At 57.9% G+C, this 26,273-nt stretch overlaps 2 protein-coding genes across 3 annotated transcripts in view; one reads left to right on the top strand and one right to left on the bottom strand.

Moving 5' to 3' along the window:
• The first annotated feature begins 5,343 nt into the window (after positions 1 to 5,343).
• CSTB (cystatin B) lies at positions 5,344 to 9,702 on the top strand. Its single transcript, XM_082626118.1, has 3 exons — positions 5,344 to 5,522; positions 8,424 to 8,522; positions 8,942 to 9,702. The coding sequence occupies exons 1-3, from the start codon at positions 5,457 to 5,459 to the stop codon at positions 9,068 to 9,070; spliced, it is 294 nt and encodes a 97-aa protein (XP_082482244.1). The 5' UTR covers positions 5,344 to 5,456; the 3' UTR covers positions 9,071 to 9,702.
• Positions 9,703 to 11,936: 2,234 nt separating this feature from the next.
• The window catches only part of PDXK (pyridoxal kinase), a 31,524-nt gene continuing 17,187 nt past the window's right edge, over positions 11,937 to 26,273 (bottom strand). The window contains exons 3-11 of one of the 2 annotated variants that reach the window (XM_082625539.1): positions 25,014 to 25,118; positions 24,311 to 24,394; positions 23,829 to 23,875; positions 23,113 to 23,198; positions 21,865 to 21,910; positions 19,584 to 19,695; positions 18,522 to 18,658; positions 17,502 to 17,568; positions 11,937 to 12,282 (exon numbers count right to left, since the gene is read on the bottom strand). In XM_082625539.1, coding sequence (XP_082481665.1) covers positions 12,206 to 12,282; positions 17,502 to 17,568; positions 18,522 to 18,658; positions 19,584 to 19,695; positions 21,865 to 21,910; positions 23,113 to 23,198; positions 23,829 to 23,875; positions 24,311 to 24,394; positions 25,014 to 25,118 — 761 coding nt within the window. In that variant the 3' untranslated portion in view covers positions 11,937 to 12,205. Of the gene's footprint in view, positions 12,283 to 17,021; positions 17,253 to 17,501; positions 17,569 to 18,521; positions 18,659 to 19,583; positions 19,696 to 21,864; positions 21,911 to 23,112; positions 23,199 to 23,828; positions 23,876 to 24,310; positions 24,395 to 25,013; positions 25,119 to 26,273 lie in introns of those variants that run through there. The other variant, XM_082625538.1, reaches the window with a different exon arrangement.

Below are 26,273 nucleotides of genomic sequence, written 5' to 3'. Positions count from 1 at the left end.
CGATTCTGGAACTGAAGATTAACTGTACTTAAAACAATCGAAGGACACTGATCACGTCACCGCATGAGTAATTTCAAGATGACTATCAGAGCTGACTGTGCTCTACTGTGTGTAGCTCCCCCCAACCCGGGCCTGTGTACGCCTGAAATGCCCCTTTAGAATCTCTTGTTGGGCTTCCCTGGTGGCGCAGTGGTTGAGAGTCTGCCTGCCGATGCAGGGGACGCGGGTTCGTGCCCCGGTCCAGGATGATCCCACATGCTACGGAGCGGCTGGGCCCGTGAGCCATGGCCGCTGAGCCTGCGCGTCCGGAGCCTGTGCTCCACAACGGGAGAGGCCGCAGTGGTGAGAGGCCCGCGTACTGCAAAAAAAAAAAAAAAAAGTCTCTTGTCCCCTGATCAGCAAGAGGGAGTTGGTTCTTTGGGGCATGAGTCCACCTTCCCCCCAGGACTGCCAGCTTCCTCAATAAAGCTGCCTTTCCTCTTACCCAACACCTGGCTCTTAGTATTGTATTCCTGAGTGACAAGCAGCCGAACATGAGTTCCGTAACATAAGGAGTGAAATATTCATTTAATGCCTCCTGTGTGACAGGTACGGAGGCAGGGAACAGTCCCAGTGCTGCCTGTCTGTCTGCTGGGGACCTGGACAAGGGTCCTTAGGTCATCAGGAGACACAGAGAGAACAGCTGGATGGCCGAGGACAGGTCAACAGATGCACCCAGAGAGTCACCTGCCCCCACGTGGGTCCCGGCCTTTCCCTTCTGATTCTTCCGATGCTTCTAAGCTTAGAAGATCCTTTGCCTACATGAGTTTCTAGCAACGGCTCTTCAGGATATACATCTGTTCCCTCCCTTGAGTCGTCCCAATTTCTGCACCTCCTTCCAGCTTTCAGAGGGGGCTCAGGGCTGTCTCTGCTCGGGTTGGCTGCTTCAAGGGGCCTGGCTCGGAGGTAAAGCCACTGTCCGCTTTGCTTCCAGCTTGGCCAGGCAGCCAGGCCTGTGATGGATCCTGATGCAGGAGGCTGGGCAGCAATGTGCCCACGTGGGGCACCTATTTTTAGGTTTACCTCCACTGATATTTCCCTTGTTATTGAAGACGAATAGGTCAATGTAATAAATGCTTACTTGTTTAAATGTTTCATCTTTTTCTTTTTTTTCTCCCCCCACCCAAAGGGTCTCTTGGGCTAGAATTTAATTAGCAACAAATTCTGGTGATGAAATTTTTGCAGTATGAAACACAAGCAACTGAATAGAATGGTACACAGGTGTATGAGTCACCTGCCTAAGCGTGCCAACAGGGAAACACACAAGCCAGGCTGTGAGGAGAACAGAATACGCCGCTTGGGCATGTGGACTATTTTGAGCTGTAGGCAATCAGGAGCTAGCAGGCTCAGGAAACACTATGACCTCTTCCTTAACTACCTAAAAGAATTGAGATAGGGGGCCTGTACCAGAAGAAGAGCTATTACCAGAGATAACTTTTTTATCTGAAAGACTTCCCTGCACAGCAGGGCAAACATTAATGACCAAACTCAGCTCTCTGTATTGCCCCGTGAAGGGCCCTCCTCCCCTTCGGAGCCCCAGGCCCCCATCCCATTCCTTGAGGCATATAAGCCTCAATTGCCAGGCTCGCCCTTGGTCTCATATCTTTGGGGCTCCTATATGTAAGAAATTAAATTTGGTTTTCTCCTGTTAATCTGTCTTATATCAATTTAATTATTAGTCCAGCCAAAGCATCCAGAAGGGAAGAAGGGAAAACGTCTGCAGCTCTACAGCTGTCTTGCTGGGGTAGAAGGGACCAGGCGACACTGAGAAAAAAAAAAAACAAAAAACACCTTGGCTTCTACTGACTCTGGGAAAATCAGAGATCACAAGTGAAACCCCAAAATTGCTTGAATTTAAAATTTTGATCCTTCTGAATATAGGGATTTCAAATTGAAGTGAATGGCCTCAGGACTCTATATGGGGAGACGGGATACTAGGTCTCTTCCCCTGGCTCTAGTAGGATAAAAAGCTGTGTCGTCAAGGAATGAGATGAATGTCAACATTTTTCCAGGGCATTTGGGTAGAAAAAGTAATGCTAATTATGGGTTAGACTTCTGTTAGTATAGTAATTATAGGCAATGATTGTGGTAACATCATCAACTCACCCTAGGGCTCAGACACTGTCCCAAGCATTTTATGCTCATTAATTCACTTAGTGCTTCATTTAAGCACAGAGAGGTTCAGCAGTTACTCCTATGCCACACAGCAGGTACAAGGAAAGGGTGGATCAGCATTCAAGAGTTTGACCTTCAGAGCTCGCCTTCCATGGCAGCTGGAAAACATGTCTGGACCCAAACCTGCAGCAATAAAGCAACACTGACTTCATAAGGCAGCATGAGGCAATGACTATACAGACGGACAATGGCCAGACCATGTACATGTGACAAGAGACCCACCACGTGTGCAACCACCATCCAGCAGCCAAACCACAGCCTCTGCAGCCATTGGCCCAGAATGTCAGGAGGTGGCTGTGACAGTCATCTTCCCTAATTTTTGCCCCATCCCGCTTCTAACTCAGGACAGCCAGAGAAGGCCAAATATGCCCCTGAAAGCAATCAAACAGGACGCCCAGCTTATAGTGAGCCTGCCCACAGCCTCCCTGGGCCCAAAGGCTCCATCAGGACACAGCTAAGCTTTCCTTTTTTCTAGTATAAGCCGCCCCCTCCTCTGCCTGCCTCTGAGTCTCTGTCAAAACCCAAGTGACGGTGGTGGATCCCCTGCTACAGCCAGCTCTGAAGAAACAAGCCTTTCCACAGGTGTTACCCTCCTAGTTCTAAAATGTGAGCACCTGCAGACCCAGGTCCAGCAGGCACAGAGGGTCAGGCATAAGGAGACGCCTCAAGGTGCCCCCCCCACCCCCCGCCACCACCCCGAGCTTCAGGATGACAAATGCCACAGAACTGCCTGCCTTGCCCTTCTAGGTCATTATTTTCTGAGGCTTTGTTTTTGACACAGAGGAGTTTTCCATTTGTATGGGGTCAAATCTGTCTCTCATTCATTCATTTATTCAGTTATGAATTGTGAGAGTCTTGAAACCCAGCCCTGTGACTGGTTTATAATGAACACTCATGCCCGGGTGTCTGTTCTTGTTTTTCCCTCTTGTCCTAGCCCATACCTGTTTGATCACATTTTTGCCTAATGAGTAAGGAGTAGCGAAGGTCAGGGGCTTGGAGCCACAGTGTTCCAATAAGCATCACTGTTTATGTGCTGTTCTGAGTCATCTTCCAGTGCAAGATGACCTTTACAGAGTATGCTGACACAGACTCGGGAGTCGCAGACCACCAGACCAACGACACGTAGATGGCAGGTGATTCAGATGATTCACCCCAGCTCTCTGTTCTTCCCCTTTAAAAACGGCTAACTCAGTTTTTCTGAATGTAAATTGGAAGTGCCAGTTCAAGTACACTGCCTATTTTTAATGATCTTTTATTCACTCATTGGTAGGAGTTATTTATATATTGTCAGATATGTGTAATGAGAATATTTATCCCAGTGGGTGGTTTGTTTTTTCATTCTCGTAAAAATGTCTTTCAATGAATAGTTCTTTCTTTCCATTAAATGCAAATGATCGGGCTTCCCTGGTGGCACAGTGGTTGAGAGTCCGCCTGCCGATGCAGGGGACACGGGTTCGTGCCCCGGTCCGGGAAGATCCCACATGCCGCGGAGCGGCTGGGCCCGTGAGCCATGGCCGCTGAGCCTGCGCGTCCGGAGCCTGTGCTCCGCAACGGGAGAGGCCACAACAGTGAGAGGCCCGCGTACCGCAAAAAAAAAAAAAAAAAAAAAAAGCAAATGATCATTAAGAAAAGTAAAAACTGCTAACTCAGACCAATGAGGAGTGGATCTGAGGCTTCCCTCCTCCCTTGCTTGGAACCCTGACTTTGCTGCAAACCCTGCTGTCAGGGTTTGGCTTTCTGTGCTTGGGCCTTTGATGGGTGTCAGTCTCTCCTTCCCCTCCCTCCAGGGCTCAACCACACACGTCCTCCCATGCTTCCCTGAACTTACAGACCAGGCTCTGCCCTAGAAAGTACCAGAAAGGCTCACCTCCCCACACACTCGCTCACGGGCCACTCCCACTGGGCCCACCAGGAAGCGAGGCTGGGCCTCTGCCTGCAGAGTCAGCGCCCAGTGATGGGAGAGGCCCAGTGCCCACTGAGGTGCAGCCCTGTCGGGTGGGGGACAGCTGGATCTTCTGAAAGGCCAGTCCTGTCCAGACAGCTCCCAGCACAGGCCCCACCCTGCCCCAATAAGATGGGGAACCTTCCCTTCCCAGGATTTTGAACCCTCTCATCCCAGGATGTCTCAATCCCAAACCAAACCCCGTCAGAACCAAGCCCTTAACTAACTCCATCCACCTGACGCCACCCCAGCCTGAGACCCTGGGAGTCATCACCTCCCCATCACTGGACTCCTTTGGGCCTCTTCTGTCCACCCACGTCAGCCCTTCACTGTGTCCCCGGGTCACACGCCCATGATGTTCACAGCAGCCCACATGACAGGCCGGCCCAGGTGGGGCGCTGGGCCGGGCCATGCGATGAGGGGCGCCAGGCAGGCAGATGCCCGCGGGAGGGAGGGCCTGCCAGCCCACCCCTGCCCCTCTCCCCCAGCACCCCCAGCTCCCGCGCTGGGCGGGGGCTTCTCTCCCCTCCGCCCTCGGTCCAGCTGCCCGCTGCTCTCCGGACCCCAAAAGCCCCTGTCGTTTCAGGACCCACTACTGTCATCTCACGCAGTGGGTCAAACTGTGGGGACCCGGAGACCAAGACAGGACAGTGGGGTCTGGGGGCACTGTGTGGTCCGGGAGGCCAGGGAGGAGTCAGGATGGGCCAACTCCGCCCCGCGCCCTGCCCCGCACCGGGCCGGTACCCTCGAGGTTCCCAGCAGGTCCCAGCAGGGCAGTGCCCGGGGCAGCGCCCGCCCAGCCACCGCGAGACCCGGAGCACCTCCCTTACCGGGAACCTACGGACCGCGCCCGCACTCCCACCCACATCCTGCAGGGCCCCGCCCACCCTCTTCCGGGATCCTGCGGCCGCGCCCCCATCCCACCCTATGACTCAGCCGACGGGGGTGGTTGACACCAAACCCAGGGAGAGGGGACAGCCCTACAGCACACGACCCTTAGTCCCGAGAAGGTGCCTGCCGGGGGTCCCAGGCTGCGGCCTGCTCCCGCCCACGGCGCATTTCTATCAGGACGCCCCGCGCCTCATTCCCGCCCCGGGCGCCCAGCACCCCATTTCCGGTCCCGGATTCCCCCCCAGCCGCGCGCCGTGGTTCCGCCCGCGTGCCACGTGACCGCCGCGCCCCGTCCGGGCGCTGTATTTCAGTCAGCCGCTCCCGCCAGAGTCCGCTGCTCGTGCGCCTCCGCTGCTCCCGAGTGACTGCCGCCTGGTGTCCACGCCCGCCCGCCCCGCCTGCCGCCGAGATGATGTGCGGCGCGCCCACCCCCACGCAGCCGGCCACGGCCCACACCCAGGCCATCGCCGACCAGGTCAGGGCCCCGGGGGGCGGATGGGGTCCTGCGGGCCCGGGCAGTCGGCAGGCATCGCCGCTGGGACAGAGGCGGTGCGCCCGAGCGCATCCCGCCGTGGGCCGGACTGGGCGCAGGCCGATGCCCCTTCCCGCCTGGGAAGCGCGCCCGCGAGCGGAGGTGGCCACAGGGGTAGTGCCGCGACGTGCCCGTTGGGGACAAGCACTTAGAGAGCAAACGGTACAGTAGGAGGGGTGAAGTAACCCTGAGTGAGTCCGGGGACAGGTCCACAGGCGTTCTAGACTTAGGCTGTTATTCTAGCACTTTGGTGTACGTTTGAGGTTCTGTCCAAATGAACAGCTTCGAAATGCAATCCAGCCTGGTTCGGACCCTGGGCAGCTGTTGGGCCGGGTTCCGAGGAAGGCACCTGCACCCAAGGATCAGGTGAGGGTGGGAGGAGCGGGGCCTGCCCTGCCTGTCCTCGTGTGCCAGCAAAGTCGGCTCTTGACAATCAAGACCCCTTCCCGCCTCTTCGTGGTTTTCCGGGCCTGAGAATTCCCCGCTTGTCAGGTGAACTTTAAATGTGTGTCAGCTCACTTGGGAGGGAAGAGTCACTGTCTCAAAGGGCCCCTTCATTTGGGGTCAGTTCCTTGAAAGTGATACATACGTCAGTGGACCGTTCTCACTGCCCCTGGGAACAAGGAGGCTGCCTTTGTGCTGGGTGGTCTCTGTGAGGGGCATGGGCACCATCTGGTGGCCCTTTGTACTGACGCTTTTGGGACAGTCTGGGCTGCACATGAGAAGATCAGAGGCCAGAGACCGGCCCGGTCAGAAGGACGTCGCGGTGCTGCATTGCGCCCCCGCCTCTTCCAGCCCTGTCCTAGGGCCCTCCCTGGCCCTCTGCCCGACCTGGTCCCCTCAGGGCTGGAAACTGGCGGCTTCCTAAGTGACCCGGGGTCTTCTGCACACCCCCTGGCTACAGCCCAGCTCATCTTTCTCCTGGCCGGCAGGCAGCGGTGTCAGTGACCTGCCGTCCCGCAGGCTGTGGCCTGGCCTGGCATTCGCCGCCTGCACATGCTCTGTTCCGCCACCTCCTTTAGGGTTTTCTCAAGCCACTCAGTCCTTGCACAGGGCGGGGGCTCTGTGCAAGCCCCCCGAAGCAGAGAGAGAGACGATTCCATCTCAGACTCCCAGGAGGGTCTGTGGGTGTCACTCACCCCCCTGGTCTTGTAAACTGTCTGCAGGGTCAGTTCCCTGCAGACCTGGCAGGCACCTGGCAGGAAGAAGGGCCCCACGGGGGAGTGTTCAGACGCAGGTGGGCACCAGCCCCAGGGGACACGCGCACCGCCGTGGGAGCCGTGGCAGCTGCGTGGAGAGAAGGCGGCCCGCCTTCTCACTTCCTGACCCTCCCTCCTGTCCTTTCTGCCCACCTTATCCACAGGGAGCCCCCCTCCCTGAAGGCCTTTGCCACAGGGACTCGCTGGCATGCGTGGCGGTGACCCCCTCAGCTCCCAAAGCAGCACGCTTCCGGGCTTCACTGAAATCCTCCGACCCTCTAGAACTCGTCTAGAACTCGTCCGGTGACTGCAGTGCAGAGTCAGCGTGCTCAAGTGCCTGCCAGTAATCCACAGAGCAGCCAGAGCACTTTGAAACTAGATTAGGTTTTAAAGTCAAGACAAAACAACCTTCTCCCCCCTTCCTCCATAAGAATGCTCAGTTCCCAAAAGGCCAAGACCCTGGAAAACAGGACTAATCCGAAAGTGTGATTACCGTTTGACACCAAGGATCAGGAACAGCCTTCGCCCAAAGGCATTGCATCCTAGAGAAATCATCTAAAACTGCAGCAAAGCATTTTTCCCTGCAAAAGTGTGTTATCTGCTGCATTATCTGTCACACAAGAAATTGGGAATACTTAAGAGAATTAAGGCACATCTAGAAGATGGAAGATTAAATTTAATATTAAATTTAGTTTAACATTTTTAACTGTTTTAGCTTTCAATTTTAAAAGAGTAATTAGGGACTTCCATGGTGGTGCAGTGGTTAAAAATCCTCCTGCCAATGCAGGGGACACAGGTTCAATCCCTGGTCTGGGAAGATCGACATGCCGCGGAGCAACTAAGCCCGTGCACAACTACTGAGCCCGTGTGCCACAATACTGAAGCCTGCATGACACAGCTACTGAAGCCTGCATGCCTAGAGGCTGTGCTCCGCAATGAAGAGTAGCCCCCACTCGCTGCAACTAGAGAAAGCCCGCAAGCAGCAATGAAGACCCAACACAGCCAAAGATAAATACATAAATAAATAAAATTTCTTTAAAAATAAACAAATAAAAGTGTAATTAGGAACTTCCCTGGTGGTCCAGTGGTCAAGAATCCTGCTTCCAATGCAGGGGATGCAGGTTTGAGCCCTGGTCAGGGAACTAAGATCCCACATGCCGCAGAGCAACTAAGTCCGCATGCCACAACTACTGAGCCTGTGCACCACAACTACTGAGCCCGCGCGCCACAAGGGAGAGCCCGCATGCGGCAACTGAGACCCGATGCAGCAAAAATAAAAATTAAAAAAAAAAACATTTAAGAGTAATTAAAAAACTGTACATACTCTTTGCAGTGAACTGTTTGTTAAGTAAAAGAGAAAAACAGGGTATGAACTCACATACGTTGTCGTGATGATGAAAATATCAAACTATTCCATGCCTGGAAAAGAAAGGGAAAATGACACAGAGAAATAGTACCGTTGAAACTCGGCAGAATTAGAGAGCTGTTTTCTGTACTTTATCATCAGAACCGACAATTTAATGTGTCTGCTCAGTTGTGAAGAACAGTCGTGTGATAGAAAGTCTGTAGAGGGCCGGCATCAGAGTTCAGCCGTGACATTTAATTCAAGTAAGTGCACGTGTCTCTCCGTTCTCTCCTCCCCCAGGTGAGGTCCCAGCTGGAAGAGAAGGAGAAGAAGTTCCCGATGTTCAAGGCTGTGGAGTTCAAGAGCCAGGTGGTTGCCGGGAGGGTCTTCTTCATCAAGGTGGGATGTCAGCCTCTTCGGAAGGTCTGGCCTGAATTGGGGGCGCCTAGGTGCCTGGGCAGGGGTGCTTAAGAGGGTTGAGTGGCAGCCCCCAGCTTCAGGGGGTTGCTGGCCATCTAAAATGAGCACGCGCGCGCGTGTGTGTGTGCACGTGTGCGCACAGCCTCCTGGAGGGGAGGACCGAGCCTTTCGGAGACTCGGGGCTCTGATGGAGTGCGTGTCGGTGCCGGGCGCTGGCTGGGGCAACGAGGGCGTCCCCTGCACTCGGAGGAGGAAGGTGGGAATGTCCTCAGCCCAGTCGCTGGTCACCTGAAGGGACATGGCCTCCTGGCACCCAGGGCCTTTCTCCCAGTCCAGCCGAGTCCAGTGGAGCAGGGGGTCAGGGGCCGCACCCGCCCCTCACTGGACTCTCTTCCCAGGTTCAAGTGGATGAAGACAGCTTCGTGCACATTCGAGTATTTGAAAGCCTCCCACATGAGAACAAGCCCTTGGCCTTGGCCAGCTACCAGACCAACAAAGGCAGACACGACGAGCTGACCTACTTCTAATCCCGACTTTGCAGAGCCCGTCGCCCATGTGGGTCTCCACTGCCAACCTGTGTCTGGGACCTCACGCGGTGCCACTCGGGGGGTGGGGGGGTGGGATGCACCTCTCCGGTGTCTCTGTTCCTCACTTTCATTGTGTTCATTTTTTTCTCCCAGTCAATGATCTTAAGTAAATTACTTTCAAGGAGGGTTTGTGTTATCTTTAAATATATGTATTTTTTCAGTGTTCACAAATTTTCTGTTTTGGGGTTTTTTCTTCATCTGAAGCCGTAATCACAGTAGGGAGGTGTCACGGGGTGAGAGCTGTCCAGGGTGGAGCCCCCGCTGGACCTCGTGCGGCCTGAGACCCCCCCCCCAGCAGCTGAGCCAGGGGGTGGGGGATGCCCAGGTCACAGCAGGCGGGCTGTAGACCCAGGATTCCAGGAGCCTGTGTTCTAACCGCAGCTCCACACGCCTCCGTTGCTGTGACTCTGTATCCTGTCTAAAATACAAGATTTGAGGGAATTCCCTGGCGGTCCAGTGGTGAGGACTCTGGGCCTTCGCTGCGGAGCGCGAGGGTCAATCCCGGTTGGGGAATTAAGATCTCGCAAGCTGCATGGCGCGGCCGAAAATGAATAAATATATAAACACATGAATACATTTTTTTCAGCAAATCCGATTCTAGAGCATTAGCTCGAGATGTCTTCAGACACACTGGCACATTTCTGGCTCTGGTGTAGAGATGGTCAGGTGTGGGCAGGACAGGTGGTAACCCTGCAGGTACCGCCGAGCGCCATCAGCCTGCAAGGCCATCACGAGCTCAGCCTCTGGGCTGCACGTGTTCTGCACCGTCTCCCACCCGATACCCCTGCCCACCTGACGCTCCCCGTGCCCGCCGGCACGCAGGAGCCAGTCCTGCACTTCGTGGGCATGTAGGGCATTCCTGGCCGCTCAGGCCTATGCTTCCCTCTCCGCTTGGCTGAGACCTGGCTGGTGACTGGCCTGGAGCTCCAGAGGTGGTAGAGGTGCATCTGGAAGGGAAACGTGTCGGTCTGTGAGGCACCTGCCTCAGGTGTGTGGCTGTTGCTTGGTCTCCAAGGGCGGGAGCTGATTTTCAGCCGAGGCGAGTGTGGGGGGCTGCTGGGCATCTGGAGGAATTAGGGGTTCAAGGTCCTCAGACGTGTCCTTCCACACGTCCCCACCCCAGGCCTCAGGGCCCATTTCTCCCCTTTAAGGACCCTACTTCCAACGCAACCCATTTTCTTGGTTTCCCAGGCGTCCCTGGGCTTGGGGCTGCATCATGCGTCTGCCTGTGTGTGCGCCCCTCCCCACCCCATCAGGACCCCAGTTACCAGGTCTAGGTCCACCCCAGAGCAGTGGGACCTCAACTAGTACATCTGCGAAGATCCTAGTTCCACATAAGGTCACATTCTGAGGTTCTGGTGGCGCTGACTTATTGGAGGACACCACTGATTCTGGGGGAGACCCCAAAGCTAAATTTAGCATCCTTCTCAAGGGTGCTACCTTTATAACGAGACCCTGAATTCTACACTCAAAGTGGGCAAACTGCGTGTAATGTGAATTATATCTGAATAATCTTTAGCAGTGGGGAAAGGGATGGATGGAAGAGGGAGGAAAGTGCCTCCTCTCCCTTCCTTTCCCCCATCCCCCCACCCCCTACCCCAAGGTCATGGATGACAGCCACACTCAGGGAACGCAGAGCAACACGATGGAAGGGGCCTGGGACAGCCTTGGGCAGGTGAAGACTGCCACAGGGGCCAGCCTGAGTCTGCACCTCATGGGGAATTTCTTCCGTGTCCTAACTTAGGCAGAATTACAGACAGGACGCTGTGTGGCTGAGATCCCAGAGGCCCCTGGAAAGTTCCATACAACACGTGTCCCAGTGCCCGAAACCTGTGGATGTTACCTTATACTGCAAAAGGGTCTTGGCAGATGTGATTAAGCAAAGGGTCTTAAGATGGGGAGATATTCTTGGCATAGCTGGGTGGGCCCAGCGTCATCACAGGGTCCCCGTGAGAGGGAGGCAGGAGGGTCAGTGTCAGAGAGACTGAAGGTGGAGGAGGGGCCACGAGCCAAGGCACACAGGTGCCTCCAGAAGCTGGAAAAGGCAGGCAGGGAAGAGTCTGTCTGGAGCCTGCAGAAGGAGCCAGCTCTGCCCACCATTTTCAGACATCTGACCTCCAGACTGTGAAAGAATACATCTGTGTTGCTTTAAGCTCAACTAGTGGGAACGTGTCACAGCAGCCACAGGAGACTGTCACCAGGAGGCGGAGTCCGAACCAGGAGGGCCTTGCTGGCAAGCAGAGCAGCACAGGGTTGGCAGAAGCGGATCTGAGAGGTCGAGTCAGAGGCACTTGGGACAGGATCCCGCGTCCTCCCCCGCCCCTCCCTGCCTGTCCAGCAGGGCCAGGTGCTGCCCAGAGGCGACCTGAGGACTTATTTACAGAGATGTGGGCTGATCCTGGGGAGAGCAGGTACCTGCAGGGCTCACAGGACCAGCGCTGTCACCACCCAGGTGTGAAGGAAGCCGGAAGGAGCATGAGGCTTGGTCAGTGACTGAAGCTGTCCTCAGAATCGGGCAGGGAGGGGCCGGGAAAGGGAGCCCAATCCTGCGGGAAGCCCGCCTGGAGCCCACTGCCCAGAGCATCCAAACCAGCCCTCCCAGGGCAGAGAACAGAGCAGGAGAGGGGATCTGGCCACGGCGGGCAGGACAGTGCAGGTCCTTTCCCGAAAGGGGGATGTCAGGTCCTTTCCCGAGGGAATCAGCTGCCCTCCGTCCCCAGCAGTAACCGCTGCTTGGTTGGCTGTTTAACACAGCTTTAGGTCCTAGTTCACAGAAGGGAGCTCCTCTGGAAAAAAGAAATCACACTTCAACACAATCACCATGAAAATATTTATTTGCGATAATCATAAGTCAGTAAGACCAGTACAGACAGACACGGCCTCTACAGCACTGGAACGAGTTTTACGTTTAAAACGCATCCACACGCGCACAGGTGGGGCTGGTAGAGAGCACAGGGCTAGTGAAACCACTGCCAGAAACACAGAGACCCCCCCGCCCCCCGCCAACTTGCAGCCGGGATCGAGGTGTGTCCCAAGGCTGCATCACTTCCCCCGAGAAGCCTCCAAAATCTGAGCTCAATTAGGGAAGAACTGGGTTGGCATCGACTGGCCTGAGTCAGTGCCTCGGTCCTCCAGTGGGTCCAGTTTTGCAACTGTTGGGGGAAATCCCAACGAAAATTCTAAATTAGAAAGTATGCAGCTTTAAATCTCAAAACATTCAAAACGCCACCCACATACTTCTTATCCTTCAGGGGCTGCATGGAGTAAATTAAGATTTCACTTCCATTTCCCCATATATCAACATCTGCACCTCCCATCATCAAGATGACAGTCCCAGATATTTTGCAGGAATGCACTACGGCTGGAGTTTTGGGGCACAATGTGGGGGTTGCTGCCAGGTTTACTGATTCCCCCTTTCTGTCCTGACCCCCCACCATGCCCTACACCCACCCTCCTTGGGCCAGAAGCTGGGTCCTCGGTGAGAAAGCAACTAGTGGTCCAAAACCCGCTGACCCAGCTCCAGCTCAGAAGAGCATGAGAGGGTGCCCAGCTCTGCGTCCTCGGACGCACAAGGACTAAGGGCTGCCTGGGGGCTTCACGAGCACAGGGGCCCAGGGTGGCGTGCCCCTCCTCTCTGCCCAGTCCTGGCCCTTGCAGGGCAGTGATGTCCCAGGCCAGGGTGAGTGGCCCGTGGCCTCACGAAGGTATGTCCTCCCAGAACGGGTTTCCTGCTGCAGAAGATCGGGGACCTGCCCCATGCTGATGTGGGGCTGGGAGCTTCCTTCACTGCAACCCTGGAGCTTGGGGCCCCTCCCTGAGGGTCAGAGATGGACACAAGGTCTCCCGCCCTGAGCACAGGGCTCTGCTCAGCTCCGACAGTGGAAAGCTTTAAATACACCTGTTTACTCTGCCAGACGTTAAAAAGAAAATTCTAGGAAGAACTTCCCATTCATATAAAGTTGTAAAATTGCCTCTAGGTCAGACCTAAAATTACTCATCAAATGACCAAACGAACACACCACGTCGTGAGCGCAAACCTCTAACGAAAGGCAGGAATGTAGTTTGTGAAACATCGTTTCTTAATCGGTGTCTTTGCACATTAAGAACAGGAAGCGTTCTGAAGCAAGAATGAACTGCCGGAGTCCACGGGAAGACACGCGCTACGGAGAGCTCAGTTTTAGGAACTAGGGCCCCAAGCAGGCCACGTGGCGGCGGGACACATTCACGGTCCTCCTCCCTGTGCAGCGCAGCACAGGCTACAAAGCCTGGTTCCAGTCACCGGACAGGAAAGACTAATGCCCCAAAGAAAAAGCCCCTAGAGGGCAGCTGCTGTGTGTCACCTACCAGGGCGGGGGCAGGGACCTCCGCCCTCGTTGTCCCCTCCTGGCAGAGGCCGGAAGCGCGTGACTGGATTCTGAAACCACAGCGCTGTCTGTAAAAACAGGCAGTTCATGACACTGTTGGCTCCGACCCTTGCTCTGTGGGGGCCCAGCCTGACCGACGCCCATGGGCCGACCTGGAGAACATGGAAGGGTCTCCTGGGTGGATGTGCATCCTGACCAACAGGTCCAAGTTCAAGGCTTCCTGGCCTAGGGCCGTGGACCTGGGCTCCCAGAGCCGCCTCCCCCCGAGGGCCCACCAACTGACGTGCTCCCTCTATAGACACGGGGGCAGCTCTCCAAGGGGTCCCGACGCAAAGAACCACACGAGGTGATGCGAAGCAAAGCCCCCTGCAGCCTGGCATGGGATGGAAACGGGTAGGCTCAGGATCTGAGAAGTGAGTCTGGGGGCCACGTGGCTCCCACCCACTCAGAAAGCCAGGACAGACCACATTCACCGCGTCCCTGCTGGCACATAACCCACTCCGCTCACTCACAATTGCCCTCCTTCTGGCCCAGGCAGGGGCTGGTGGCTCCTGAGCCAACCCCTGCCCCATGGGGAGACGTGTGTGAATGAGGCCTGAGACCAGGCAGGTGGCCGAGGCAGGGATTCCGGGTGATTCTGGCGCCGGAGTGGAACACAGCCCAGCCCCGTGGTCACGGGTACTGATTCACAGACATGGGCCCCGCCGCTGCAGGCAGGTGGTCCTGAGAGGGCGTGTGCACACTGGGGGTCCAGCGGCCTCCAGACGGAACACTGTCCCCCCTCTTCTCTGCCTTTCAATTGATGAGTGAACGTGAGGTTCAAGCGATGAGGTCAGAAGCGCCAAGCCAGGCTCGGCCACTGCAAAATGAAACATGCTCTGAAGACCGGTCCTAACAGTTTAAGGACAGGACAACCAGCAAAGCATCGTTGACCAACCCCCACTGGCCTGCACGGCAAGAGCAGCGCAGACTAACCTGGTTACCTTTGCAGGACTTGGCAATGATTCAAGACTGGTTAAAAAACAAGGACCCTATTTTGGAATCCATCTTTAAAGTCTCCAGGACAAGGTCTGAAATCTATACTCTGGTAATAAGCAAGCAATTCAGGGCCCATATATCTCTCATCTTAAAATAAATGATTATTTTCCATGTTACTGAACTGTGGAAAGTGAATATAAAAAAAACGGTTAATTCTAACTTGGACCCAAACTGTATCAAAACCCACTGCGACTGCCATGGATAACTTCTAGATGGGAAATTCTGAACAGAGACAACTGGGGCCCTCTGTTGGCATCGTGACAGCTAGACTAGGTCCCAGCAGAAATGAGCCTGAGGTACACAGGTTCAGCAACATCACGACAAAAAGTCCACTTTGCTCGGGTGGGGAGGTCAAATGTGCTTTTTTCCACAGAAGCTAAGGTTCCGGAGCCTCGATCTCCTTCTCTTAGGACAGGGGGTTCAGGCCACAGCTCTCCAGATGGCTGGGGCTTTATGGCTGAAGGAGATAGAAGAGTTCATGATTTTATGTGAGGAACAATTCTCATTGTTCTGTGTATGATATCAAGAATTGAGGGTAAAACCCACTGCGGGGGCCAGGACTCTGACATAAAACTTAAAGAACCAGAGTGCATTTTCCTTCAAGTTCACGGTGCACACAGAACAAGCCACTACCCCCAGCACCATGTTTTCAGGGCGCATCTTCACCGTCTCATTGAAGAGAGAGAGAGATACTCTGGCTCTTTCCCTGGTCTTACACTTGTTCTCCAAGGTTTAAAAAAAAGAACAAGGAAAGAGAAGAAAATGAAGATTTCCCGCTGGCTGGCGGTGTGGCCGTCTCCCCAGCTACTTGGCAGTGACAGTATTTTCCATTAAAGGCTCTGCGGAGGCCCAGGACCCTGGAGGACTATGGCTGGTCCCTGGGCTGCCCTGCTGGGGGGCTGTCCCCCACCAGGCCACAGGCGTCCCCCTCCTCCTGGGCCAGCGGGCCCTGCAGGAACCAGGAAACATGACAGGGACACAGATGCCCTGACCCACCGGCCGCTGAGGGGAGCTGAGGCCCCCCCACCCTGCGTGCAGGCACTAACGCCTGAGAGTGACATCTGGAATGTGAGCAGAGTGGGGAAGAAAGAAAAGAAGAGGGTACAGAGAGTCCAGTGGAGACTGGCCTGCCTTCGTCCGGGGGCATTTCCAACAAAGGGCAGAAGGCAGTACCGAGGCGGTGAGAGTCCTAGAGACATGGGCACAGCCCGACGAGGGTGGAGGCTCCAGGAGAGGGCCTGCCTGTGGGGCGAGGCTCGGGGTCGGGGACAAGGGCTGCCCTAGGAGAGCCTGCTTCCCCAGGGACCACATCTGGGCCCTAACATCCTCCAGCCTCCCTGCTCCCCTCCAGACTGTGGGCTCCTGAGAGATGCAAACCTCTGCAGCCCCCAGAGTCGGGGAAGGTGCTGAGGATGGGCAACCCTGCCTGAATCCATGCCTGGGGGTCCTCAAAATTCTGGGTAAAGTGGGGCCAGGGAGGTCACCCCCGCAGTGGCCGGCTGGACTGGTGACAGGGCCTGCGCCAGGGCCGGCGCTGCCCCAGCCCGAGGTGTCTGACAGCCGCTGCTGTGAAGCTCCGCCCCCGCCTGCTGTGGGGAGAGGCGGAGCTGCGGCGGCTCCAGGAAGCCTCTGGTTCCGGGCACCTGGCTGGCACAGGACGCGGGACTGCGGGGCTGCGGGGCTGCGGGGGAATGGGGGCGGGGGGGGTCAGATAACTGGCTGATGGGGTTAAGCACACCAACAGGGGTGGGGCAGGAGCCGCCCCCGCCCTCTGTACCTGCACACTGACACGGTGACACGACACGGCTGCCACCAGCTGTAGGTGGCAAACACACAGCACCTGGCCTGTTCTGCCCTAAACTGGGTGACTTTTCCAAAAGGAGCCCCACACAGTGAACTCCCTACAGGCGCGCTCGGCCGCGTGCCAGCTTCTGTCCTGTCGCCCAGGCGGTCCCTAGAGACGCTCTGAGTTACAAGGCAGTCCCCCGACACGCGTGAGATGGGCAGATTTTTGGGGTCCTGGAAGGTCCCCGCCAAAGTGACTGTGCAGCGTCTGTGCATCTGAGCTGCAGGAGCCCATCCACACCGTGAACAGAAGGGGAGAATCTGAAACCCCCAGGGGCCTACCCTGCAGCAAAGTAAGAGGCAAAAAGTTCTGAAGCACGAACACAGAAGGTGAGGTCGGACCCAGAATAAAGACATTTGGCATCATTTTTCTGGACATGAATACTATCCCCCGACTCGCTCTCAGAGATGCAGACACAGGGGTCTCCCTGGGCCTTGCACAAGGGACAGGGGTACACCATGTATCCCAAGCCAGCGTGGGGAGGACGCCCTCGAGATGTAACCACGGAGCTGGTTTTCCAGGAGCCTTGTGGGAGGGGAGCCGGGGTCCCGAATTACAAATTTCTGTGATCACTTTGTTATTTTTAAAAAAGCACGACCAGCACATTTTCACAATGAAGATCAGTGGATGCTGGACACTCATGAAAGAAGAAAAAAATATCAAGTTTCGGTCACAGCTCTAAGGCAGACATTACATTTTTCACAAGGACGGAAACGGAGACACCTAACGCTGGGCGTTAACGAGGCGGGTTCGCGCGGCCCTCACAGCACCGTGGCTTGGACGACGATCTCCGGGTTCTCGATGTCCTTCTTGCTCTGGACCATCCTCAGCTCCAGCTGGGCCGGGCTGGGCTTCAGTCCTTCCCCAGCCCTGGCTGCAGAACGGGCAGAGCATTCACGATGGGAACAGAGCCAGCGGAAGTTATCCCGCATCTGTCTCGTCCTTCCCTCGCCTTTGTGGGAGCCCCCAACGCTCTGGATCACCCCTGAGTTCCCATCTCAGCAGGGAGCTCCACAACGCTGCCCCCTGCCCCAGCCCTAAAGGCCAACGCCAGGGAGATGGCGGGAGCCACAGCCCTGTTCACAATGCAGCACTGCACCCCTGCCAACCCGTGAGGTGGTACCTTTTGCACACTTGATGGTCCGCTGCAGAACATGGTGCATGGCCGACACGGTCTTCTCACAGGCCACCTGCAGGGAGGAGAGGATACTGAGTCCCCCGCCCCCAGGCCACCTGGATGGGACTGTCCACTGACAAGGCACTGGGGACCCACAATCACATGTTCCTCCCATCACGGAGCAGTCGCTGCAAAGATCCCAGGAGAGCTGAGCAGAGAGGCCTATGTACTAAATGGACCACAGGCAACTCTGTCAATACTGCCTGGCATGTAGTAGGTGCTTAATAAGCGTTTCTGGAAGGAATCAGTTATAAAGAATCTACACGGGAAAGAGCTCCTGCCCCAGAGCTGGCCAAAGTCATTGCTTGCTGGCCTCTCAAAGTTAAAAACTCAGAGCTTCTCAGGTGCTGGGGAGGCAAGTGGACTCCCTCCCCAACACTGGGACCCGGGGCAGAACTTAATCTGGGGTAGGCTGAGGGCGACCGAGCGAGGCCTCCTCTGGGCACCAGCTGGCCGTGAAGCAGGTCCGTGCTCACCCTCTGCCCTCGAGGGAAGGGGGGTGGGGAAACCACAGCATTTCAGCACTCACCCCTGAGGCCGTTGGTGAGGGGAAGGGCCCCATCCCAGCCGTGCATTTCACAACATGGAACTGACTGCTGGCGGGGAGGGGGGGGGGTGCCTGCCCCCCAGGGGAAGGACGGCTGCCCAGAGGGAGGTCAAAGGGCACGGGTGCGCCTGAGCACACGAGGGCACTATGGACATTCACACACAAAGCGGGGGAACGGGGGACAATCCCCAGGAAGAGAGGGGTCTCCAGCAAGTCTGACTGCAGCGGCTGCGTTTTAGGATGAGCTGTTGCTGAATTTCCCTCCTGTGTGATGCGTCTAGACCCCGAGTTGCTGAGGCTACAGCTCCCCTGGCATCCTCAGCGAAGCCCTCCCTTTTCATCTGGCTCAGGGCCCGCCCTGGGCCTGGGCCCAGCGGACTCCAGCTCTTAACACATTCTCCCATTTGCGTCCCACTGACCTTGAGATTGTTGGGGTGCTTGTGTGTCCACGCCAACAGCATGGCGGCAAAGAGGTCCCCGGTGCCCACGAAGACTGCGTCCACCTTGCGCATCTCCATGCGGATGCGCTGTGTCACCACGGAGCCGTCGGGGGTCCCTGGGGGAAAGTGTCCAGCAGCTGGGCCCCTAGACCCTCAGCCGGCAGAGGCCCCGCGGCCCAGGAACCGGCTTGCCCCACCCTGCACAGCGTCAGGGAGCTCAGCCTGCAGGGATGCCCCAGCCCCCCAGTGGCTGCCCGTCCCAAGTGAGAAAGTGAGAGGCTGGAGCCCCAGAGGGCCACAGGGTCAGGGCAGCCTGGGGAACACCACGCAGCCTGAAGACGAGGGGCCGAAACATGCGATGCTGTGAGATGGGAGCCATGGGGGCAGGGGTAGAGCCGGAGGGACCGTGCTCACTCACTGAGGTCGGGGTGCGTGCGTGGGCGTGAGTGTGTGTGGACGCACGTACATCTGTGAGTGTATCTGGGTGTGTAAGTGTCCTTTTGCACAGACACAGAGGGGGTGGTGACAGCTACACCTGGCACAGCTCTCCGGGGAAGCTGGTGTGACCCCAGCCTTCTGTGTCATTTTACACTGCGGCATCAGCATAATTAAATGACTGACACAGCAGAGCGTGAACGGTCCTCCCAGCGATGTCGGCATCAGCTCTGACGTGGGGGGGATGGGGGGAGGCAGGCCTGGGGACACCTGGTTCCCCGGGAGCCGGGCTCCAGCTGGGCTGGTCCACGTGACCCCCGAGCCCGTAAGAGGGGATGTCATCCGTGTGCTGCCAGCACGGTCACAGACACCTGCGTGGTGACCGTAGGGGGAGCAGTCAGCACCCCACACGCCCCGCACCCCGATTCACAGAAACGTCTCCTGGCTCTGTTTTCAGTCGGATCTTTCTTGGAGCTGTCGGGAGTTGGGGAGACTGGCCACCTGCCGAGTCAGGCTTTATTTTCTTTCCACTGAACCCAAAGCTCGGAAGCCTCGAGGGACGCGGCAGGAAGGCGGGAGGCAGCCCGGCGCCGGGCGGGCACTTACGAGTCCTCTGGCTCCCCAGCGCGATCAAGTAGCCACTGCCCCTCGGGGACGGCAAGTCCGAGCTGGTGATGACCACCGTGTCGGGGCCCATCGAGTGCAGCACGTCCATCACCTGCCGGACACGGGGGGCGCGTCAGCCGCTCCGTGGCTGCCCGAGACGGGGCTCTGGCGGCCCTCGCCCCGTCTCCCACGCCCCTCAGCTTCTTACAGAGTCTGCCTGGATGGGACAGAAACAGCTAACAGGGGCCACACCCTGGGCCCCGCCCCTGCCCCGCAGTGACAGCTCTGCCAGGTCACAGGCATCCCAGTTCCCTCCAGCCTCAAGTCCAAGGGTGCATGTCTATCGGTCCCACCCTGCACCCCACCTGTGCCCGAACCCCGGAGGAAGGAGCCAACCAGCCAGGCCACCGTCTTCTCCTCCCTGGGCTCCGGGGCGGCAGGAGCCGTGCCCGGCAACCACCAAGCAATGAGCGCTTCCACGCTGTCCATCCCGGGAAACTATGCACTCCTTTATCCATTCAACAAACGTCTACCGCCCCCTCCCCAGCAGCACGCCGGGGCAAAATGCTCACTGAGGTGAACTGGGGCTCAGGAGGGGTGGGAGGTGGGCGGCCTCGTATCAGGCAGGAGGCGACGCCACCACTAACCCTCCCCTCATCGGCCCGGGGCCTGCAGGCTGGGGAGGTAACCGGCCAGAGGGTCACAGGGTAATGAGGAACAGACGTCACTTTGGGTGACTTTTTTTTTTTAAACAGCTGTAGGTGGTCCCGTTTTCCTCGTGCAAATGCCTCAGAGAAGTGCCTGTGAACACGCCCTGTGAGCACAGGCTGTCCCCAGCCACACACACACACGCGTGCGCACAAACGCACATCCAAAGACCCCCCACACGCGCACACACTGCATGCACGCATATACCCCCAGCACACACATGCACGTACGTGTACTCCCACACGCCACATGCACACACACAACGCGTGCACATGCCCCAAGCGCAAGCATACACACCCCCTCCACCACACGCACGTACGCACACACATCACATACACACCGCCTCCCACACGAGGCGTGCCAGCAGCCCAGCACCCACCCTGCACTGGGTACCATGAGTTTCCTCTGGTTCCCAAGCTGGGCGGGTGTGTTAGAGATGGGGTCACTGTGCCCACGGCCCTGCTTCTTTCCTGCCCCAGGGTCACCTGGCTCTGAGACCCCCCAACCGCTGTGCCAGCTCAGAGCAAGGCCCTCAGAGCAGGGAAGGGGGGTCCTCCCAGCCTGCTCTCCTGCCCCAGTGAGCCCTCCGCCTATTGGGGAAACAGACACACAGCCCCACGGGCCCAGGGGTGACCACAACTGGCTGCCGCCAGCTCTGACCCAGGGACCTGACTCCTCCAAGTGTGTGTTTCCTGGACCGTGAAGTGAGCTTGGCCTCTGAAGAGGCCCAGACGCGGAAGGTGTGAGGCCCTGGCAGCCCCTGGTGCTCTGGGCATGCAGCGCAGGGGTGGCAGACCCCACCTGAGGCTAAATCCCAGCAGGAGACCTATGGACCCTCGGCTAGTACCAAGGAAGGTTGAAAAGAGCTTTGAAGAAATCTCGCCCAGGGCTGCGGTGTCAGCTCCTGCCTGAGAGGCCCAGCCCGCCCTTCCCGTCTGGAATCCTGCCTTGTGGACTCCAGAAATGCCCAGCCACCCCCAAAGATACAGGTCCATTATGTGCAAGAAATCCTCCCACTCACACACTCACACACACGCACACACACACACACACACACACACACACACACACCCCACATGCACTCTGACAGGTGCAGGCAGACACACCCCGCATACACACACGGAGCCTGGGGTGATGCCCACAAGCCCGGAACACCAAGGACTGCCAGCTGCCTCCAGAGGCTGGGACAGGAAAGGATTCTTCCTACAGGCTTCTGACAGAGCACGGGCCAGCCGGCCATCCTGGACTTCTGGCCTCTGAACTATGAGAGCAAACTTCTGCTGCCCAGCCACCCCGTCTGCGGCACTTTGCGATGGCCCCAGACGCTCATTCAGAGACAGCTGGGACGAGCAGCGGGCGAACCCAGACCCAGCAGGCACTAAGCTGCAGGTGACCAACCAAGGGGCCGAAATGGAATTTGCAAAGGTTCCCTGGGCCTCGGGTGGCTGGCTGATGGGAAGCCAAATGCTGGCCACACAGGTGCCCGTCTCCTATGCCAGAGGGCGTGTGGCTGTCCCCTCCCACCGTGAGCAGGGCTGCCTGTCCCACGCCAGGTACGGGAAGGCCTCCTTACCGCTAAGGCTTCTTCCTGGCTGTGGATCTTTCTCCCGCTCAGCAACCTGGAAGGCAGAGAAGCACAGCTCAGCCATCGCCTGTAAGAGCCCCAGGGCTACCTACGGTGCACTGGTGACCCCTCCTGCCCCACAGGGAACTGGCTGGCACCTGCCCGCCATCGCGGACCAGGCAGCCACCATGTCTGGGGACCAGTCAAGAGTCAGTTTGAAAGGGGACTCACGGGACTTCCCTGGTTCGAACCAGGGGGCCTGGGTTCGATCCCTGGTCAGGGAACCATATCCCACATGGGTGCCGCAAGTAAGCCTTCGCATGCCACAACTAAGGAGCCTGCGTGCCACAACTAAGACCCAGCGTAACCAAATAAATAATAAAATAAATAAAAATAAATTTAAACAATAAAAAGGGACTCACACGTCATGGGAGCGGGTTGAAGTTCCAGATTGTGGTTATAACGTTTACACATAACAACGGGGAAGGACGGCCGTGCACGTCACAGCACACGGTGCCCCTGAGGGCAGCCAGCGTCCTTGCAAACAGCTGCAAATCTCAGTGCACTATGTTCTTGAGCCACCAACCATCAGGGACCTCCGGGTGAGCCGCCATCCCCCAGCATCGACAGGCCCGCGTTAGGGAACCCCAGGCCCCCAAGAGTCCAGGGGCCCCATCCCTACTTTATAGGGCGGCCCCGGGGCCAGAGGGGAGGTCGCTGCTGGCCTAACAGAGCCGAATGTGATGGGGACACACCCACTGCAGCGCTCACGCCCCAAGGCCCCAGGAGCCACTCCTCAACCCCCTGGGTGCCCAGCTCTCCTGTCCATCGGGGGGGCCGGGCATCGAAGAAAGGCCCTTGGAAACATGGCGCTGGGCAGCGGAGCCGGCATGGTCCTTTTAACCTTGTGCAGAGATGTGGGATGTGGGTTTCAGAGCTCCGGGGCGGTGGCCCGTGTCAGCTGGCGTGGGCTCCCCGTCCCATCGCCCGTGTCAGCCACGTGCACCCCCGGCTTCGCCACAGTGCCTCTGCCCCCTTCTGTCCCCAGAGGCTCTTGCTGCTCGGGAACCAGCATGACCACAGGGAGTCGGGGGGAAATGACCACCCACTGCTGCTGACAACCAGTGCCCGCCCTGGCACTCAGGTGGGCTGGCAGCTCCCTGCCCGCAGACTGGGACTCTCCAGCAGGGTCCCTGTCACTCTCCCCATGGGGATGGGGGGTGGGTCTAACTGCTCCGGCCGATTCAAATGACTTACTCAGCCTCAAACTGGTTGGGGGTGATGATGTCCGCAACTGGCACAACCTTCTCTCTGTAAATCGGAAGGAGGTCCTCGGGGACATACTGTGGGGAAAAGACAGGAACGGGCTGACGCATGAGGGGTGAGGGAGGGAGGCCGGGGCGGTTCGTGCTGTGGGGACCCCAAGGCTCCAAGGGGTCCCGAAGCAGGGCTGGGGCAGCCGGCCCCGACGATCCACCCTGACGATCTGGGTCAGGTCCCCACTAGTGGCTTTCCACCGTATCCGTGTGATGACACCGCCCGCTCAACCCACATCAGCGTCGGGAACCCAGGCCCGCAGTCTGTTGGTGTGTGGCTGGTGGGCTGAGAGTGCCCTTTATGTTTTTAAATGGTTGGGGGGACAGTCAAAAGAAAAACAGTATTCTGTGACACGTGGAAATTAGAGGAAATTCAAAGCTCAGTGTCCACACCTGAAATTCGATTAGAAAACAGCCATGTTCGTTCTTTTGCAAATCATCTGTGGCTGCTCAAGCTGCAACAGGGATGCACGGCCCTGAAATACCTCCTCTGGGGCCCTTCGCAGAAACCTCTTCTGCCAGCCCCGGCCTCTCCTTCCCGACAAGGGACAAGGACGTGTCTCTGGCCCGAGAGCAGTGTCTCGCCCAGGCTGACACTTCCAGAGTGCTGCTGTGAACAGCCCCATGGCCCGCACCCCAGCGCGGGGAAGCACTAACCATGGAGCCTTCTCCGTTCCACTTGTCTCCCATCACGGGGTCGCACACTGCGGGAGACAAAGGGCATCTTATCAGCAAACGTGGCGGCGCTGAGAAGAGCGCCCCGCATCTGACTTGTCGTTGAGTTTCACACGCGCAACTAAAACGGGAAAAGCACGGCCTCCCGTCCTCATTTATCATTTACCTCCTTACCTGGCATTTTGCGTTTTGCTGTCTGGGCCCCACCTGAGGAGTCCCTCACCCCACCCAGGGACCGGGTGGTCACACACCCCACCCTGACACTGACACAGCCCTGTGTGGTCACCGGCCTCTCTCACCCGCCCCAGACAGAGGCCAGGTTCACTGTGAGGACGCCTGTGAGGCTCTCATCCCCAGAGGCCCAGCTGCTACAGAGCCCGTGTGCTGGGAGGAGCAGAACGTGAAGTTGGGGCGCCCAGAAGGAAGGAGGCTGAGCCGCCGCTCCTGGGGCTCCCAGCACCTACCATACACGAGCCTGGAGTTCTGCTGCTTCAGCTCCTGCACGATGTCCACCACCATGGCCAGGAAGGACTTGTCTCGCGTGTAACCTTTGGGAAGGACAGAGAGCTCTCATCACCCAACCACGGCGACAGCGCCATGAAGCCCCTCTGCCCAGAGGATGGCAGGCAGGGCCCAGACCCTGCGGCCGGGGCCAAGACACGTGCCCCCCACAACTGTAGGCACCAGGGGACACCGGGCATTTCCCAAAAGAAACGTTAACTTTTACAGGAAAGGAAGAAGCCGTGGGTGTACGAGGAATGGTCTCCTTCCTCTTTTCCATTTTCCAGAATCAGCATGTTCACTTCTAACCACGTATATAAATAAATGCAACCATGTGGGTTTGTAAATGAAACCAACACACCAGGTGGCAGCGTGTTGCTTATCTGGGTGTTTTTGTCCCAGACCCCTTCCCAACACCCCACCTGTACCCCGCCATGGGCATGGAAACCCCAGTATGGAGACGTGGCACAGCCAGGACCCCCAAGGTCATGCTACCTGGACGTGGCGGTCACTAGGGCCCCACTGAGTTCCTGATGGCAGGACCATCCCTCCTCGAGGGAGGCAGGGACCAGGGAGCAGCCCAGGTCAGGGGTGGTCTGGGCCTCCCCAGCCCACCCCAGGTGGGCGCCAGGCTCCGGTTCCGGAACCCCGTCCCCTGGGCCTCACCCGTGAGCACGTAGTCATACTTGTTCACGTCGTTCAGCTTCAGCCCGTCGTACAGCTCATGGAGCTCATCTGAGTTCAGCACTTGGCCCTTCCAGTGCGAGTAGCCTGGTGGGGGGAGGGCAGAACACGCAGGCCCTGACGCGTGGGGCACACGGGCGACACGGCCCTCGGCAGGTCTCCCCCGAAAGCACATCTGGCTCCGACACGTTCTGGGGTTGTTATTACTGAGTCCGGGGTCCACCCTCCCACTCAGTGCAGCGAGGGCCCAGCTCTGCAGGCCACCTGAGGACGCCTGTGCAGCCTGCATCGCACCAACAGACAGGACGCAGGGTTGCGAAACTTCTCCCTGTCCTCGGCGGGGCACCTGGGAGCGTCCCCATCGTGTCACGGTCCCTGGCTTTGCCAGCCTCTCCTGTGCACGTCCCCCATCCAGGCTGAGCTGCTTGAAGACTGTTATCTGCGCACCCTGGCAGGTAGGGGCTCCTCGCAGCCCCACCTCCATCCAAGATGAGGTGCAACTGATCCAAGTCTCGGGCCAAATCCTGACCAAGAGCCAAATGTGAACTAGAAAGAGGCTGCGGCCTGGGTTCTTGGCCCGACAGGCACCCGGGTGAAGCGCCCACAGGGCAGGCAGGAGGCCCTCTCGAGGTCACTCGGGGCGGGCGCACCCCACCAGGGACACCCTGCAGTCCGCCCACGGCAAGTCCATCCTGGCAGCCCTCACGCCAAGAGGGACCACTCAAAGGGATGGGTTCCTAAGCACATAAATAAAAGCCTCGGGAGGGCTGATTTCTATGACAGCAAAGTCGAGTGCAGACCACGGGAAGCAGATCCCGGCCACAGCCCCAGACCCTCCCTGCCGTCTCGGGGGCTGTCCTGCAGGTCCCGCACCGGCTGGGCTGTGGGCCTGGAGAAGGGGCCGCGGTGCCCTCTGTGCCCGCGGGGCGAGGGCTCTCCTGCCGCAGAGGGGCCCACACCCGACAACACCTGTCGGCAGTTCTCCAGGCCGGCGTGGCCTGGTGGATGCCCATTCACCCGTCGGGAGGGCCAGAGGCGAGGCGGGTCCCCCGAGGCGAGGTGACCCACCTCCCGCAGGGCTGTCCCCCAGGCTCAGGTGCCTGCTGAGAGCCGGCAGCCTCTGGCCGTGTCCCCGCAGGGGCTGCTACCACAAAACCCCACCGGCCCGGGTGGGAGGAACAACGGGCCTTCCCGCCCCTCGCTTTTCCGACATCATTCCAGACATGCTGGTTTCTTCTTTTT

Source organism: Mesoplodon mirus (assembly GCF_964341445.2).
Source record: "Mesoplodon mirus genome assembly, chromosome: 6".
Classification (NCBI taxonomy): domain Eukaryota; kingdom Metazoa; phylum Chordata; class Mammalia; order Artiodactyla; family Ziphiidae; genus Mesoplodon; species Mesoplodon mirus.
This window is presented reverse-complemented; position numbering and strand designations above follow the sequence as displayed.